The following is a 16103-nucleotide window of genomic DNA, read 5'->3' on the forward strand; positions in this document are numbered from 1 at the left end:
GGTAAGCAACATGCTGTGCTCTTGGTTTTATTGGGGGCAATGGTCATTGAATTGGCCGTTTTGCATTTAAAACGAACCTTCAAATGGATTGAATGTACCCCAGCTGCCATGTGGTAGTCAAATTAAACTGAAACTGCCTACTATACATAACAAGCTACTTTTAGCAATCCATACTGCAACATTTAATTAAATGCCACCTGTTTGTAACTGCCTGGTAGTTGTTTGTTAGAGTCAGCATTCAGTGCAAACATCCAGAAAAAAGCTTGATTTATATGGCAATGATCACTGCTTTTTTCGGGTGCCGCATAAAGCATTTGTACTCAATATCCTTTGAGAAATCACTTGTCCTGTAAGATTTTTGTACAAAAAAAAAAAAAGCATAAATACATAGATTACATGTCCATGTATACGTTAGCTACTTTAAAGTTTGAGAGCGTGCCCTGTTGAAGGGCTAGGATAGCATATAAGGAAGTCAAATATTGGCTGAAAGGAAAAAGAGTAATGTCCATCGTCATCCTAAAGTCTATAGAGTATACACTGAATATTGGCTGTAAAAGAACCCAATCTGATTAGCCATTTCGAGATGTAGAGCTGCCTCATCCACAAGTTTCGAGGTTCTCATCAGTAATTTAATATAGAGAAAGAAACTGATCTATCTGTTTTATAGTAAATTCAAATCATCTGAACTCCAAAAATATATATATTTATAACACAAACCGAAAAAGATGAGCAAGAAACAAATGTCCAGAAATAACATTTGCCTGACCTGAAATTAGTAGTAAATGGAGTATATGGGCGGAAAAGTCTAGAATTGGCACATTCTGCTGCTTTTAGCTACCTTGAGATTTCAGTGTCCATGCAATCATATCTCAAGATTCAGGTTCCTAGAGCTACATCATCAGTAGATCTTGCTGCAATCGATGTCTACACATTGCCCATCACATAAATAAAGACGGGTGCGATTTGCAACAACATGTTTATAAACCAAATATGATATTTTTACCAGCGTTCAAGCGGAGCATGCTTGATTGGTTACAAATCAATGAAGAATGAAATCAGGGCACTTTCGTGTGGAGGGTCATCTATTCAGGAAATCCCTTCTCTCTCTCTCTCACTTGCTCTCTCTCTCTCTCTCTTTTCCTTTTTTCTCTTCTTTACCAACAACCCAAGTAAATATCTTTCTTCTCACTCACTTGATCCATTCATTCAACTCTCCAGCAACACCTCTAGAGGCTCTCATCACTCGCACACATTTGAAAGAAAACCCCTCCCCTCACCCTCCTTTCCTTTATTTTTCCTATTTGTAAAATTATATATACATCAACCTTTGAAAAAACACACACACACTCTCTCTCCTCCTCTCCTCCTCCTCACTACTATATAACACATACAGTATGAATCCATCAGAAACCCAGGTTCAGCCCAACATGATTACTACAGCAACATCGACAGCAAATACGACCACCATCAACTGTACAGCTTGTCATCAACAGCTCGAAGGCAACTTTGCACGCGCCCTGGATGGTGCTTTTCACTGGAACTGTTTTCTTTGCATAGTAAGTGCTTCCTTCGCTGCATTTGTTTGATCTGATGTGTGTATCCAAGCGCTAACATGTAGTAATAAAATCACAGGATTGCAATGAACCAGTGGCCGAAAAATTCTTTCCCATCGAATTTGAAGACGGTATTCAAAAACCACTGTGTGAAAGAGATTATTTCAAAAGACTCAATTTAGCCTGTGATAATTGTGGAGACGCATTGCGAGGATCATACATCACAGCAGTTGGAAAGAAGTTTCATTTGGAGCATTTCTGTTGCAGTATTTGCTCTGTGGTCTTTGGTCCCGATGACTCTTACTACGAGTACGATAACAATGTGTATTGTCATTACCATTATTCGATCCAGTTTGCCATCAAATGCATCGGCTGTGAAACTGCTATCCTCAAACAATTTGTAGAAATCAATAGAAATAACGTAGATGAACATTGGCATCCGGAATGCTACATGATTCACAAGGTGAGTGCTGTTAGACACCGTTTTGCAGTATTGTCGTACTCACTCGTCAAGCCTAGTTTTGGAATGTCAAATTAGCACAGTCTTTTGGACAAGATGATTCCACCACAACTCTTGGTAACTGCCAGCTGTCTACAATAAAAACGCCCCGTTAACCCGCTTCATTATCTAGATCTCAGCCTAATGACCTCTGACGAACTCAAGGAAACGCAGACTATCATGGAAGAAAAAGTGTATCGAATTTGGACAGTGTTATCAGCATTCGAAGGTAAAGATCAAGTTTCATCCAGTCCTCTGTAGTCTGTATCTCCATGTTGGCATGGTACTCCTACTCTTTCCTCCTTTTTCTTCTTTTTGTAAGCAAACCCCCCTGAATCAACAACGACTGACACTGTATGTTTCTTGATAGAATCTGCTGCTGGCTGTATATCAGATATGCTGCTACATGTCTCTGAGGGAAGCTATGCGGATGGTGTTAAAATGGCAGACTATTTTGTGACACATGTCGATGTTTTGTTTACTGCCATTGACGATCTCGCTGACCATTACCACAAACAGACCAAGGAAGAACTGTTTTACGACCGAGAATCCAGCATGTTGTGCAAAAAGGTATCCAATTTCTTCTCTCTTCTGTCTCATACACAAGAAAGTGGTCTTCGTAAAATTGGCATCACACAGGACTTGCTCTCGCTGGTGACTGGACTGGCTCATTATCTCAAAGTGCTGATCCGCATCGGCTTGACAGGCGCATTGAAGCTGGAAAAGAAGAACGACACCAAATCTGTAGCTATCAGCCGTTTCTTGAGTCAGTTGATGGAATTAGCAAACAAAAAGCGTCAATATTTGCATGAAGCGGATTACACGATATCATCTGATCTGTGTCAGTTTTGTAGAAAGGCTTGTGAAGATGCTTGTTTCAGATACAAGACGCACCTCTGGCATGATCAGTGCTTTGCTTGTACACAGTGTTGCTCTCCACTTCGACTGGAATACAAAGATGCCTGGATTCAGCAGCAAACCTTGACGATTACCTGCAAAAAGTGTATTTCTAGCAACAAAGACGGTTATTCTCAAGGCGTGGAATATGTGTCCAAGTTGAAGCAGTCGTCCTTCTTATTGCGTGTGGCATTGCGACGCTTGTACAGCTTGTTGAACGTGCCAGATCCCATGGTGGCATACTATGGCCAGCCTGTTGAACAGTCTCAGCATCAGCACCAGCAACCTCTCCAAATACAGACACAGCCGCCTCAACAGCAACAACAGCAACAACAGCAACAGCAACCACCTGTCAAGCAGCAAGTGCCAGCTCAGCAACCACCTCTGCCTCAAGTGCCTCAAGATGCTCACAATGAAGAGATCCATCTGAACGATATCAAACGCATGAAATCCACCCACATGAATCGCAAGATTACCAACTCACATCGTGTAGGTAAACGCTCCACATTGATGGAGACGCCCAGCCCAACCACCGCATTCGTGACCAACAAGACGGATGAAAACAACAGCATCCACAGCAGTCGACCTCACAGTTTGACATCTTCGATAAAGCGATCCTCATTGAACGAGTTGGAAGGGGATTTGTCTCAAATGAGTGTGAGCAGTGCAACTCGATTATACACACACAAATATACCAAATCAGTACCCAAGGCCAAGAGTTTCTACTTTGCGGAATTGGGAGCATTACAACACTTTATGCTGAAACACATTGCCGTGCTTTACCTGGATGAGATTCTGAACGACCATTTTACATTGGAGGAGTTGGCTGATTTGATTGACGATAGAAAGAACTCGACCTTGTGGGGTAAGTTCGTTACCAGCTTAAAGGCGGGTGGTAATAAAAAGGTGCCTCGGGCCAAAGGTAAGGCCGATCATGCAGTTGGTTTTGGGGAAGAGCGTTGCATTGACGTGTCATGATAGAGGGAACGTTTGGCGTGCCTATTGATACGCTAGTCGAAAAGAATGGTATTGAATCCAATTTAGGCGTGGGGCCTACGCGCATCATCAAAATCCCATCGTTCATTGACGACAGTATTTCAGCCATGAAGCAAATGGACATGTCTGTGGAGGGTATCTTTCGTAAGAATGGTAATATCCGTCGACTGAGAGAGCTGAGTGAGGAGATTGACAAGAACCCCAATTCTGTGCAATTCTTGAACGAAACACCTATTCAAGTGGCCGCATTGATCAAAAAGTTCTTGAGAGAGCTGCCTGATCCGTTACTGACGTACAGATTGCATCGACTGTTCATTACTGCCCAAAGTAAGTAGAGAGCCTGTGAATGTTGCTTCCGAGTAAGGTGATTAACCCAGTGTAGAGTTGGACTCGGAAGCAGATCGAAAGCGTGTGACACATTTGGCTTGCTGTCTCTTGCCCAAAGCAAATCGCGATACCATGGAAGTCTTGTTCACATTCATGAAATGGGTATCCCAATTCGCTGATGATGCTGGGGGAGGTGGCAGTAAAATGCACACAGCCAATTTAGCCACCGTCATTGCGCCCAACATTCTGTATTCCAAGAGCAAAGACCCCATCAAAGACGAATCCTTCCATGCTATCGAGTGCGTCACGATCATGATCCAAAACGCCGAAGAATTTGCCACTGTGCCTGAAGATTTCATCCCCTTATTGCAGAATCTATCTTATGAAGAAGGCGACATGGAGCTGAACGTGCGACACATTTTGAAAAAGTGCGAAGTGGTCATGAAGATGAGACGATCTAAATCTGCCGCTGCAGGACTCCCTGTCCCACCTCAATTGCCAAGACAGCACTCTTCACCAGCGACAGTGACCACCTCAAGCAGCAGTAATGCTGACTATCCATCCTACCCTCCCATGGAACAACCAGCAGAAACAACACAGCAACCACAGACACAGCAAAACTATTACCTGTCATCATCACCACAAAACACTGTGTTTGATGAGCCCAAAGAAGGTCTTGCTCCACCTACAGTGCCTCCCATCATCCGATCTCAATCATCCACTCAATTGAATGCAAATGAAGGAGGCAATCTCTTGGTAAAAGAACTGATTCAGTAGATTTCTCATCTATATTATAAATATTCCCTACTTGAGTGCTGTATTGTTTTGACATAGCAACTCGCACACAATCTATTACAATTTTCCATCTTAATCATATCTCTATATATAATAACACAACTCTTGTAAGCTTAACTATTACTCTGTTCATGTTGTTTTACATCTGCAAATGTTTATCAAAGCTTCGTGTCGACTGTATATTCGAGAACTTGCCTCAAGCAGAGCCCATCGTCCGTAGAGCTCGTGATTTGAAGGAAATCAATTTATACAGCGGCATAGTCGACGAGGAGAACAACTAGTCAACCAAAGAATGGCTTGATTCGATAAAGCAAAACACACAAGCCTGCTTATGGCCATCGCTTTCTCAATCTATTACCAACTACTATTGACTTAGATTTGGGAGATATCAGTGCAAAGACTGATGTCTAACAATATTGCAATACGCTCGATGTAGCCTTTGATGAAATAAGGGCTTATATCTAGAACGTAACTGATTGTAGAGTTCGTCATTGCTCTTAAAAAACGCTGCAATACAATTAAGGTCAACAATTATCATTGCACTATCTAAAATGGCTTGTGAGGGTCTCCATAAAATAAATCATCAACGTTGATACTGATAAAATCCTTTCCTCAACAGCTTTAAACACGTAGATGCCTTCATACTAAGAAATACAATGATTGCTGTTGTTGCCAGCCAAACCTGGCTTAGTCTCCGCTCAGCAGTATGTCTCAATTGGTTGATTTTGATTGATTTTGATTGATTTTCGACTTGAATTAGCAATATCAACAGAGAACTGGATAAGCTGTCCAAAATGGATAGTATTGATTTATAAGACCTCATAAGATACAATATGGCAAGTCACTTTACCTAGTATACACTTGATCCATTTATACAATGATTTTATTAACTATTTATTCATAACTACTTAATAAAACTTTCATTCCATACAAAAAAAAAAAAAAAAAAAATTCGACTTGAACAAACTATTTTGCTAGATTCGACTATATGAAATGTGATGATCACTTCATACTTCCTTATGGTTTTTTAGAGTACTTTTCAATGCGCATGTAATGGTGCCAATTAAAAGAGGTGCTTTGAATAAGTCTGTTGAGCAATCTATGAAAATATGAAAAGAGGTTTTTGCCTAAAATGTCGAGATTTTACATCTAAAGGATTCACCAACAAAGTTTCAGGGGTTGCCTTGGATTGATATCTTCATTTTGACTTGATATCATAACATAATAAATGTTCAGTACTTTTGCACTTTACAATCCTAATATGGAACCTGAGTTTCAAGGCATCTATCAGACCTGGCTCATATCATCATAACATAATAAATGTTCAGTACTTTTGCACTTTACAATCCTAATATGGAACCTGAGTTTCAAGGCATCTATCAGACCTGGCTCATATCATAACATAATAAATGTTCAGTACTTTTGCACTTTACAATCCTAATATGGAACCTGAGTTTCAAGGCATCTATCTGTCCTGGCTCATATCATAACATAATAAATGTTCAGTACTTTTGCACTTTACAATCCTAATATGGAACCTGAGTTTCAAGGCATCTATCTGTCCTGGCTCATATCATAACATAATAAATGTTCAGTACTTTTGCACTTTACAATCCTAATATGGAACCTGAGTTTCAAGGCATCTATCTGTCCTGGCTCATATCATAACATAATAAATGTTCAGTACTTTTGCACTTTACAATCCTAATATGGAACCTGAGTTTCAAGGCATCTATCTGTCCTGGCTCATATCATAACATAATAAATGTTCAGTACTTTTGCACTTTACAATCCTAATATGGAACCTGAGTTTCAAGGCATCTATCTGTCCTGGCTCATATCATAACATAATAAATGTTCAGTACTTTTGCACTTTACAATCCTAATATGGAACCTGAGTTTCAAGGCATCTATCTGTCCTGGCTCATATCATAACATAATAAATGTTCAGTACTTTTGCACTTTACAATCCTAATATGGAACCTGAGTTTCAAGGCATCTATCTGTCCTGGCTCATATGAGAATAATGATTTTACAATCAATCAACAAAAACCACTGTTATTTCTACCCTCTTTCCTCTGCTCAATGCTGTCAATGTTTTATTTGAGCGACGTCTCAGAGCCTCAGAGATTTCATTACTTACTGCAGACATTTTATGCAACCCATGCATTGTCAATGTCCAGACTAACGTTATTAAATATAGAATGCAATAAAATATCATTATGAACGATATAGAAGGCAATAAAATATCATTATAAACGATAGTGCTATGACCTTCCACCTACTTTCTATACGCTTCGAGGGCATTTACTACTGTATTGCCTTATGAAAAGGGCATGAGTTTTCCAGCTGGCCCTACCAGCCAAAATTAATTCAAACCCAGAATCATAGTCTGTTCCAGATTGGACAAATTTTGATGATCCTGGACTCGATCGAGCTATTTTTGCAGATTCGACTAAGTGAAGTATGATAATCACCCCATGCTTCCTTAAGCTTTCCTGGAGTACTTTTCAAGGCGCTTCCAATGGTACTAAGTAAAATAGATGTTTTGAAATCACTTATTGAATGATTTGTAAAAATATGAAAAGAGATTTATGGCCAAAATGTCGAAATTTTACATATCAAAGTCCCACAAAGATAATTTCAGAGGTTGCTTTGGATTGATAGAAACATTTTGATTCAAGATATACTATAGTAAAAGTCTTCATTTTCAAGATGAAAAATGCGATCGTTTGATTTTCGATGAAAACCATGAGGGATACCTCATGCTTTTTGGTCGATTTTTGACCATGTTTTTTTGGTCCCCAAAAAGTCGAGCAAAAGTGTCAGAAAGGAACTGCCAGATGAAAGCAACCATTTGGGGCTATTCTGACGATCTAAAACGGCCTTGAACGCAAGAAAATTCAGCTCAAATGCACTCATACTTTGCTGTATTAGGGACACTAAGGACTAAAAAGTGGGAATACCAGTATGCTGCTTGCCCGTATATGAAGTAGCTACGTGTATATGGATGTAGAACATCACATAAGAATCAGATCCACAGATAATATGAAGGGTTACTATGTGTAAGTGGAGGGTCAAAATGAAAGTAGCAGTATTTTGATAAAATACGCAAGAGCAATCAGTAGCACGAGCTGCCGCTGCGCAGGTTGGTTCTCTACCTTTGCTACGCTTCGGTGAGAACCATCCGAAGCATAAACACTCATACGATTAGTGATTACATATCAATCAACAATCAGGGTTCCTCTTCTAACATTTTAGCTATATTAATTTTGGGATGTTAGCCAAAGGCCCGCGGCAGCGCGAGCCGTTTGAACGTAGGTTGGTTTCCACCGAAGCGAAGCGTAGGTCAGGAAACCACCCGAAGTGCTGAAAGGCTCGTCATAACATAATAAATGTTCAGTACTTTTGCACTTTACAATCCTAATATGGAACCTGAGTTTCAAGGCATCTATCAGACCTGGCTCATATCATCATAACATAATAAATGTTCAGTACTTTTGCACTTTACAATCCTAATATGGAACCTGAGTTTCAAGGCATCTATCAGACCTGGCTCATATCATAACATAATAAATGTTCAGTACTTTTGCACTTTACAATCCTAATATGGAACCTGAGTTTCAAGGCATCTATCAGACCTGGCTCATATGAGAATAATGATTTTACAATCAATCAACAAAAACCACTGTAATTTCTACCCTCTTTCCTCTGCTCAGTGCTGTCAATGTTTTATTTGAGCGACGTCTCAGAGCCTCAGAGATTTCATTACTTACTGCAGACATTTTATGCAACCCATGCATTGTCAATGTCCAGACTAACGTTATTAAATATAGAATGCAATAAAATATCATTATGAACGATATAGAAGGCAATAAAATATCATCATAAACGATAGTGCTATGACCTGCCATCTACTTTCTATACGCTTCAAGGGCATTTACTACTGTATTGCCTTATGAAAAGGGCATGAGTTTTCCAGCTGGCCCTACCAGCCAAAATTAATTCAAACCCAGAATCATAGTCTGTTCCAGATTGGACATATTTTGATAATTTTGGACTCGATCGAGCTATTTTTGCAGATTCGACTAAGTGAAGTATGATAATCACCCCATGCTTCCTTAAGCTTTCCTGGAGTACTTTTCAAGGCGCTTCCAATGGTACTAAGTAAAATAGATGTTTTGAATTCACTTATTGAATGATTTGTAAAAATATGAAAAGAGATTTATGGCCAAAATGTCGAAATTTTACATATCAAAGTCCCACAAAGATAATTTCAGAGGTTGCTTTGGATTGATAGAAACATTTTGATTCAAGATATACCATAGTAAAAGTCTCCATTATCAAGATGAAAAATGCGGTCGTTTGATTTTCGATGAAAACCATGAGGGATACCTCATGCTTTTTGGTCGATTTTTGACCATGTTTTTTTGGTCCCCAAAAAGTCGAGCAAAAGTGTCAGAAAGTAACTGCCATATGAAAGCAACCATTTGGGGCTATTCTGACGATCTAAAACGGCCTTGAACGCAAGAAAATTCAGCTCAAATGCATTCATACATTGCTGTATTAGGGACACTAAGGACTAAAAAGTGGGAATACCAGTATGCTGCTTGCCCGTATATGAAGTAGCTACGTGTATATGGATGTAGAACATCACATAAGAATCAGATCCACAGATAATATGAAGGGTTACTATGTGTAAGTGGAGGGTCAAAATGAAAGTAGCAGTATTTTGATAAAATACGCAAGAGCAATCAGTAGCACGAGCTGCCGCTGCGCAGGTTGGTTCTCTACCTTTGCTACGCTTCGGTGAGAACCATCCGAAGCATAAACACTCATACGATTAGTGATTACATATCAATCAACAATCAGGGTTCCTCTTCTAACATTTTAGCTATATTAATTTTGGGATGTTAGCCAAAGGCCCGCGGCAGCGCGAGCCGTTTGAACGTAGGTTGGTTTCCACCGAAGCGAAGCGTAGGTCAGGAAACCACCCGAAGTGCTGAAAGGCTCGTCATAACATAATAAATGTTCAGTACTTTTGCACTTTACAATCCTAATATGGAACCTGAGTTTCAAGGCATCTATCAGACCTGGCTCATATCATCATAACATAATAAATGTTCAGTACTTTTGCACTTTACAATCCTAATATGGAACCTGAGTTTCAAGGCATCTATCAGACCTGGCTCATATCATAACATAATAAATGTTCAGTACTTTTGCACTTTACAATCCTAATATGGAACCTGAGTTTCAAGGCATCTATCAGACCTGGCTCATATGAGAATAATGATTTTACAATCAATCAACAAAAACCACTGTAATTTCTACCCTCTTTCCTCTGCTCAGTGCTGTCAATGTTTTATTTGAGCGACGTCTCAGAGCCTCAGAGATTTCATTACTTACTGCAGACATTTTATGCAACCCATGCATTGTCAATGTCCAGACTAACGTTATTAAATATAGAATGCAATAAAATATCATTATGAACGATATAGAAGGCAATAAAATATCATCATAAACGATAGTGCTATGACCTGCCATCTACTTTCTATACGCTTCAAGGGCATTTACTACTGTATTGCCTTATGAAAAGGGCATGAGTTTTCCAGCTGGCCCTACCAGCCAAAATTAATTCAAACCCAGAATCATAGTCTGTTCCAGATTGGACATATTTTGATAATTTTGGACTCGATCGAGCTATTTTTGCAGATTCGACTAAGTGAAGTATGATAATCACCCCATGCTTCCTTAAGCTTTCCTGGAGTACTTTTCAAGGCGCTTCCAATGGTACTAAGTAAAATAGATGTTTTGAATTCACTTATTGAATGATTTGTAAAAATATGAAAAGAGATTTATGGCCAAAATGTCGAAATTTTACATATCAAAGTCCCACAAAGATAATTTCAGAGGTTGCTTTGGATTGATAGAAACATTTTGATTCAAGATATACCATAGTAAAAGTCTCCATTATCAAGATGAAAAATGCGGTCGTTTGATTTTCGATGAAAACCATGAGGGATACCTCATGCTTTTTGGTCGATTTTTGACCATGTTTTTTTGGTCCCCAAAAAGTCGAGCAAAAGTGTCAGAAAGTAACTGCCATATGAAAGCAACCATTTGGGGCTATTCTGACGATCTAAAACGGCCTTGAACGCAAGAAAATTCAGCTCAAATGCATTCATACATTGCTGTATTAGGGACACTAAGGACTAAAAAGTGGGAATACCAGTATGCTGCTTGCCCGTATATGAAGTAGCTACGTGTATATGGATGTAGAACATCACATAAGAATCAGATCCACAGATAATATGAAGGGTTACTATGTGTAAGTGGAGGGTCAAAATGAAAGTAGCAGTATTTTGATAAAATACGCAAGAGCAATCAGTAGCACGAGCTGCCGCTGCGCAGGTTGGTTCTCTACCTTTGCTACGCTTCGGTGAGAACCATCCGAAGCATAAACACTCATACGATTAGTGATTACATATCAATCAACAATCAGGGTTCCTCTTCTAACATTTTAGCTATATTAATTTTGGGATGTTAGCCAAAGGCCCGCGGCAGCGCGAGCCGTTTGAACGTAGGTTGGTTTCCACCGAAGCGAAGCGTAGGTCAGGAAACCACCCGAAGTGCTGAAAGGCTCGTATGCCATAGTGAAAGTCTTCATTTTTGAGGTCAAAAACGCGATCGTTTGGTTTTTGATGAAAACCATGAGGGGTACCTCATGCTTTTTGTTCGATTTTTGATGATGTTTTTTTTAGTCCCAAAAATGTTTAGCAAATGTGTTAGTAAGTTACTACTGGATGAAAGTGATTGTTTGGTGCTATCCTGGCAGGCTAAAAAGGCCTTTAACGCGAGAAAACGGGACTCAAATGTTTCCAGATATTGCTGGTATTTGCATAGATTTAGGTAAAAAGAGCTAATGAAAGTATGCTATATGTCCTTACATGACTTATCTCCATTGATACAGGTGTGAAGCTTCCTAAGAGAGTCAGACCCGCATTTACATTTTGTTTGTGGAAGGTCTCAGCAATATTGCACAATAGGGTCTGAAGTCAGGTTCGTCTGCTTTGCACTTCACACAATAATCCATTTGGTGATCTTTCTTTAGTAGTACAGGTGCATGTTTAAATGGCATTAACAGCGTGTTTGGTAAGAAACTCCAGTTTCTCAAAAGCAGAACGTCATTGATCATATCCTGTAGATGTATCCATATTGATAGCACTTATAGTAACAGTGTTTTGCATGCACCATCATCAAGACATTGCACAGAGCTAGATGAATAAGCTCGATTCCTGGGTTCGAAAGAGTTGGAGCATCAAGCACAAAGCACTGCACTATACGTCTAAACTAACACAATGCATGCAAAAGTGATCTATGCCTAACGCATACAAAAGTGATCTACGCTTAACGCATGCAAAAGTGATCTACACCGAACGCATGCAAAAGTGATCTACACCGAACGCATGCATATACTGTACTATTACTATACCCTAAGCAGCAATTAAGTTGAGTTCACAATGCGTGCAATGCACAATTGTCAATTTAAATCTAGTTTTCTAGCTTTTGTATATAAAGCAACAATGTCTTTACCATGCATGTTATATGTGTATCGTAATCTGATTTGAATCAGCTCTGCGCCTTTTCGAAAGGAGTGGCCCAGGCTAACTACAAGAAGACAGGGGCCTCATAATATGCCACAGAGCAAGAAAACAAGTAGATGCAGAGCTTCTATGCAATCCTACGGCTTCCAAAGACATGGCAACCGAGCGATTTATCAGAACGCATGACAATGTGCAGTCTACATGCTTTTAAACCATCCTTTTGATATAAATGCAGCTATTTTTTATATTCTTTTCCTATTTCCTTCCAACAGATTAATTTATCCTGACAACATTCAGTACTATGCGTTCTAAAATCATTGTCTTTTTGCTTAGTATCACTTTGGCTGTCTCTGGTAGATGCCCAAATACAAGATAAAGCTTGGATGACTAATTTTTATATCGTCTGGTTTGCCCTGCAGTGAATGCTGCTGCACTACTTGACAAAAGAGAGATATCTCCAGCTGCTCAAGTTTGTATTGACAGTATCAACTCTTCCGGTAATAAACTTGCTGAGACCAGCCCATCTGTAAGTCATCTCAAGTCTTCACTACACAGCAAATGTATCCACTAACGTTTATTATCAAGATTGATGCTTTCAGCAGCCAAGATGGCTACACAGGTGCGTACGCCATTCATCAGAAGGAGCAACTCATTGAAGCAAGTTTGAAGAAGGCTAATAATGATTGCTGTTCCATGGATCCTATCTCTGCCGATGAGTTTGCTGCTATACTTGGCGTTGTAACCAAACTTGTGCCTGATGTTGTCAAAGTCTTAGGTAGCATTGTTAGCAAGAAGCTTGAATTTAACAACCTTGCTCTTGCCACTGCTTTGTTGAAGAAGGATATCAAGACAATCAACACTTTAACAACATCTTTGACGACATGTTTGTCGAGCAAGGTATCTATTCTCGATAGTGTAATAGGAACCGCTCTAAAAAAAAAGAGCTTGATATAGCGTTTGCTGCAGTTGAAGCTTTATAACTTTCACAATTGACTATCCAAATAAACAATTCTTTTTGATCCTTTAATTGTAACATGTAGCATAATTTGCTGTAGTAAAGTTCGATAGAGCAGCGTTTAAGCTTTCTGCTGCATATTATCACTTGAAACACTCAAACTATTATCACTACTCATAGGATTTGCCACAGTAGCAGGTGCTGTGTTCGTTCTTTCTTCAAAAGCTGTTCGCCATTTGCGGCCATATACTTTGACTAGCAACACAAATGTAATATTCAGCACACTGATTGCAGCCAGAATAGTAAACACTATGCCTGAGCCAGCAGAGCGCACACATGAAGTAGAAAAGATGGTAACAATTGCACCCAATAAAGACCTTGCACAATTATTCAATGAAACAGCACTCGCCGATCTGCCGGGTTTACTATCGACATAGTACACAGACGACGGATTGACGGCAAACATTTGACCTACAGCATCTGGAAGGCATAAATTTAGGATATGCCTAGTGTGCAAAAAGCCAGTAAACTTACAAACAAATAGACCTATCAGTGGCCCATAAACAGCCAAATGCTTTTCTGTGGTCCAAGCGTAAAGCAAGTAACCTGCAGGAATTAAGACAAATGATGGATATACAGCCTTTAATCGCAATTCTGGGTAAACGTTTTCTGATCCAAGTCTATTGCGAAGGTCCTGGATGATCCTATCAGAGTAGATGCCACTAAGCACGGAACCACATATCATGCCCGCACCCAAGCAGAGGTAGCAGAGACCCACTTGCCATGCGTTGTAGTTATACAGTGTCTCAAACGTAACCGTGATGGTGGGGTTCTACATTAGTTGCATTATTAGGTGATGAGACGTTGTATCGAGTATGACTTACCAAAAAGAAGAGGGAAGCAAAGATTATTGAACCATATAATGTCATGATTAGAATCGTTGGATCGCCTAACATGACAATCATTGGAGCAAATGCCATGCGCAGGTTCTTAAACACGCTGGATGCCTTGCCTTCTACTACTTTAGGTCTGGTCTTTCGCACTGTCTCTGGGAGGAAGAAGGCTACCAAAACTAAAACAACACCACCTATTAAGGCATCTTTGTATCAGCCTGTGCTTCCAACAAATAGATACACGCAAACCTACCAACTATTGCTGTAAAGTAAAAAGTAGATTGCCATCCAAGAAACTCACAAAGAAAACCACCTATAAGGGTCCCCAAGGATGGACCTAATAGTGGCCTTTTATAAAAGTACGTCAGCAAAGCAGTATTCAAACAATATTGAACTTAATACTCACCCAATAAAGAAGACACCATACGCTTTTCCGCGATCAGCGACATCAAAGACATCTCCAATGGATCCAGCGCCGAGTGTCTGCCCTGAACTTGCCCCGCTGGCTTGAAGAGCTCGAAATACAATCAGCATAGCTATGTTTTTAGACGAAGCACAGAGGATGGAAGCCACTATGCCGATAGATACGCTCATGATATAGACTGGTCTTCTGCCGTACGTATCACTAATGCTTGACCAGAACAAAGGCTACATCTTGTGAGCCTTAGAACTCAAAAGGCTTATACAAAAGAACTTACAGTGAGGCCAGCCAATGCAACATAAGCAGACATGGTGGCATTGATGCCTTCGATGGATACATTTAAATCTCTTGCCATTTGTAGAATGCCAGGTAAATAGATCAGAGTAGACAGTGGACCATAGATACCGCCTAATGCAACAATGAATACTATTAGCTTTTTCTTTGCCAGAGAGTATTGTCGAGGATCATCCGCTGCGTAAATGTCGCCTTTTAGCTTGAAGAGTAGCTTTTCAAATGTGCTGCCTTTGTGTGGTGGTGCTTGATCTATTGTTGCTATGCTGTGTATGATGATGCTATCATGATCTTTATTCGTAAAATCGTCTAATGATTTATCGATGACTTTAGCGGTCGTACTATCCATGTTGATTGCTTGCTTTGTATGACTCTGTGGCTCAAACTATGACATGAATGCATCGAGTACTTTTATAAGACTCAAACGAAAGGTGTAAAGAAGCAAAAGAACGTCTATTTCCCGGGCAATGAATTCGCTCTACTTTCATGATCCCCGACTTACCCCACATCTAATGACATTCTTAAAGTAGGATAATGCGTTTACATCGAGTTACACACTGCCTTTGCCCTGGTTTATGCATGAAAGCTTGACGTGAAAGAACAACCATCGGCTACTGCAAGATCCACCAGATTGCATCCAAACGTCAAGTAGAGCCTTGAGCTTACACATTCCAAATATACCACTTGGTAGAATTCGCAAGTATATCTGATGATTGGTACCACCTGCCATTGTTACACTATACAATACACACACATTTTGTGTCATTGAAATGGCTGTTTACGAGACAATCATGATATCAACCGCAAAACTCGAGAGTATCACAATAGCAAGCGCAAATACATAGCATTAAGAGTTTCTAAATCAAGTA

The 16103-nt window shown here is 39.7% G+C and overlaps 3 protein-coding genes across 3 annotated transcripts; 2 read left to right on the plus strand and 1 right to left on the minus strand.

Annotated features, from left to right (window-relative positions):
- Window positions 1-1394: 1394 nt before the first annotated feature.
- MON2 (Endocytosis and vacuole integrity protein) lies at window positions 1395-5049 on the plus strand (the record flags this gene model as incomplete). Its single annotated transcript, XM_064831113.1, has 7 exons — window positions 1395-1556; window positions 1633-2016; window positions 2073-2130; window positions 2186-2281; window positions 2423-3871; window positions 3931-4272; window positions 4328-5049. The coding sequence occupies 7 exons, from the start codon at window positions 1395-1397 to the stop codon at window positions 5047-5049; spliced, it is 3213 nt and encodes a 1070-aa protein (XP_064687981.1).
- An 8183-nt stretch (window positions 5050-13232) lies between these two features.
- ATC70_011931 (uncharacterized protein) lies at window positions 13233-13628 on the plus strand (the record flags this gene model as incomplete). Its single annotated transcript, XM_064831114.1, has 1 exon — window positions 13233-13628. One exon carries the CDS (start codon window positions 13233-13235, stop codon window positions 13626-13628), a length of 396 nt encoding a protein of 131 aa, XP_064687982.1.
- A 122-nt stretch (window positions 13629-13750) lies between these two features.
- ATC70_011932 (uncharacterized protein) lies at window positions 13751-15583 on the minus strand (the record flags this gene model as incomplete). The annotated part of the gene is made up of 6 exons (XM_064831115.1): window positions 13751-14109; window positions 14164-14461; window positions 14514-14716; window positions 14776-14870; window positions 14929-15170; window positions 15221-15583. The coding sequence occupies 6 exons, from the start codon at window positions 15581-15583 to the stop codon at window positions 13751-13753; spliced, it is 1560 nt and encodes a 519-aa protein (XP_064687983.1).
- Between the last annotated feature and the right edge of the window lie 520 nt (window positions 15584-16103).

Source organism: Mucor velutinosus (assembly GCF_035048745.1).
Source record: "Mucor velutinosus strain NIH1002 chromosome Unknown tig00001567, whole genome shotgun sequence".
Lineage (NCBI taxonomy): Eukaryota > Fungi > Mucoromycota > Mucoromycetes > Mucorales > Mucoraceae > Mucor > Mucor velutinosus.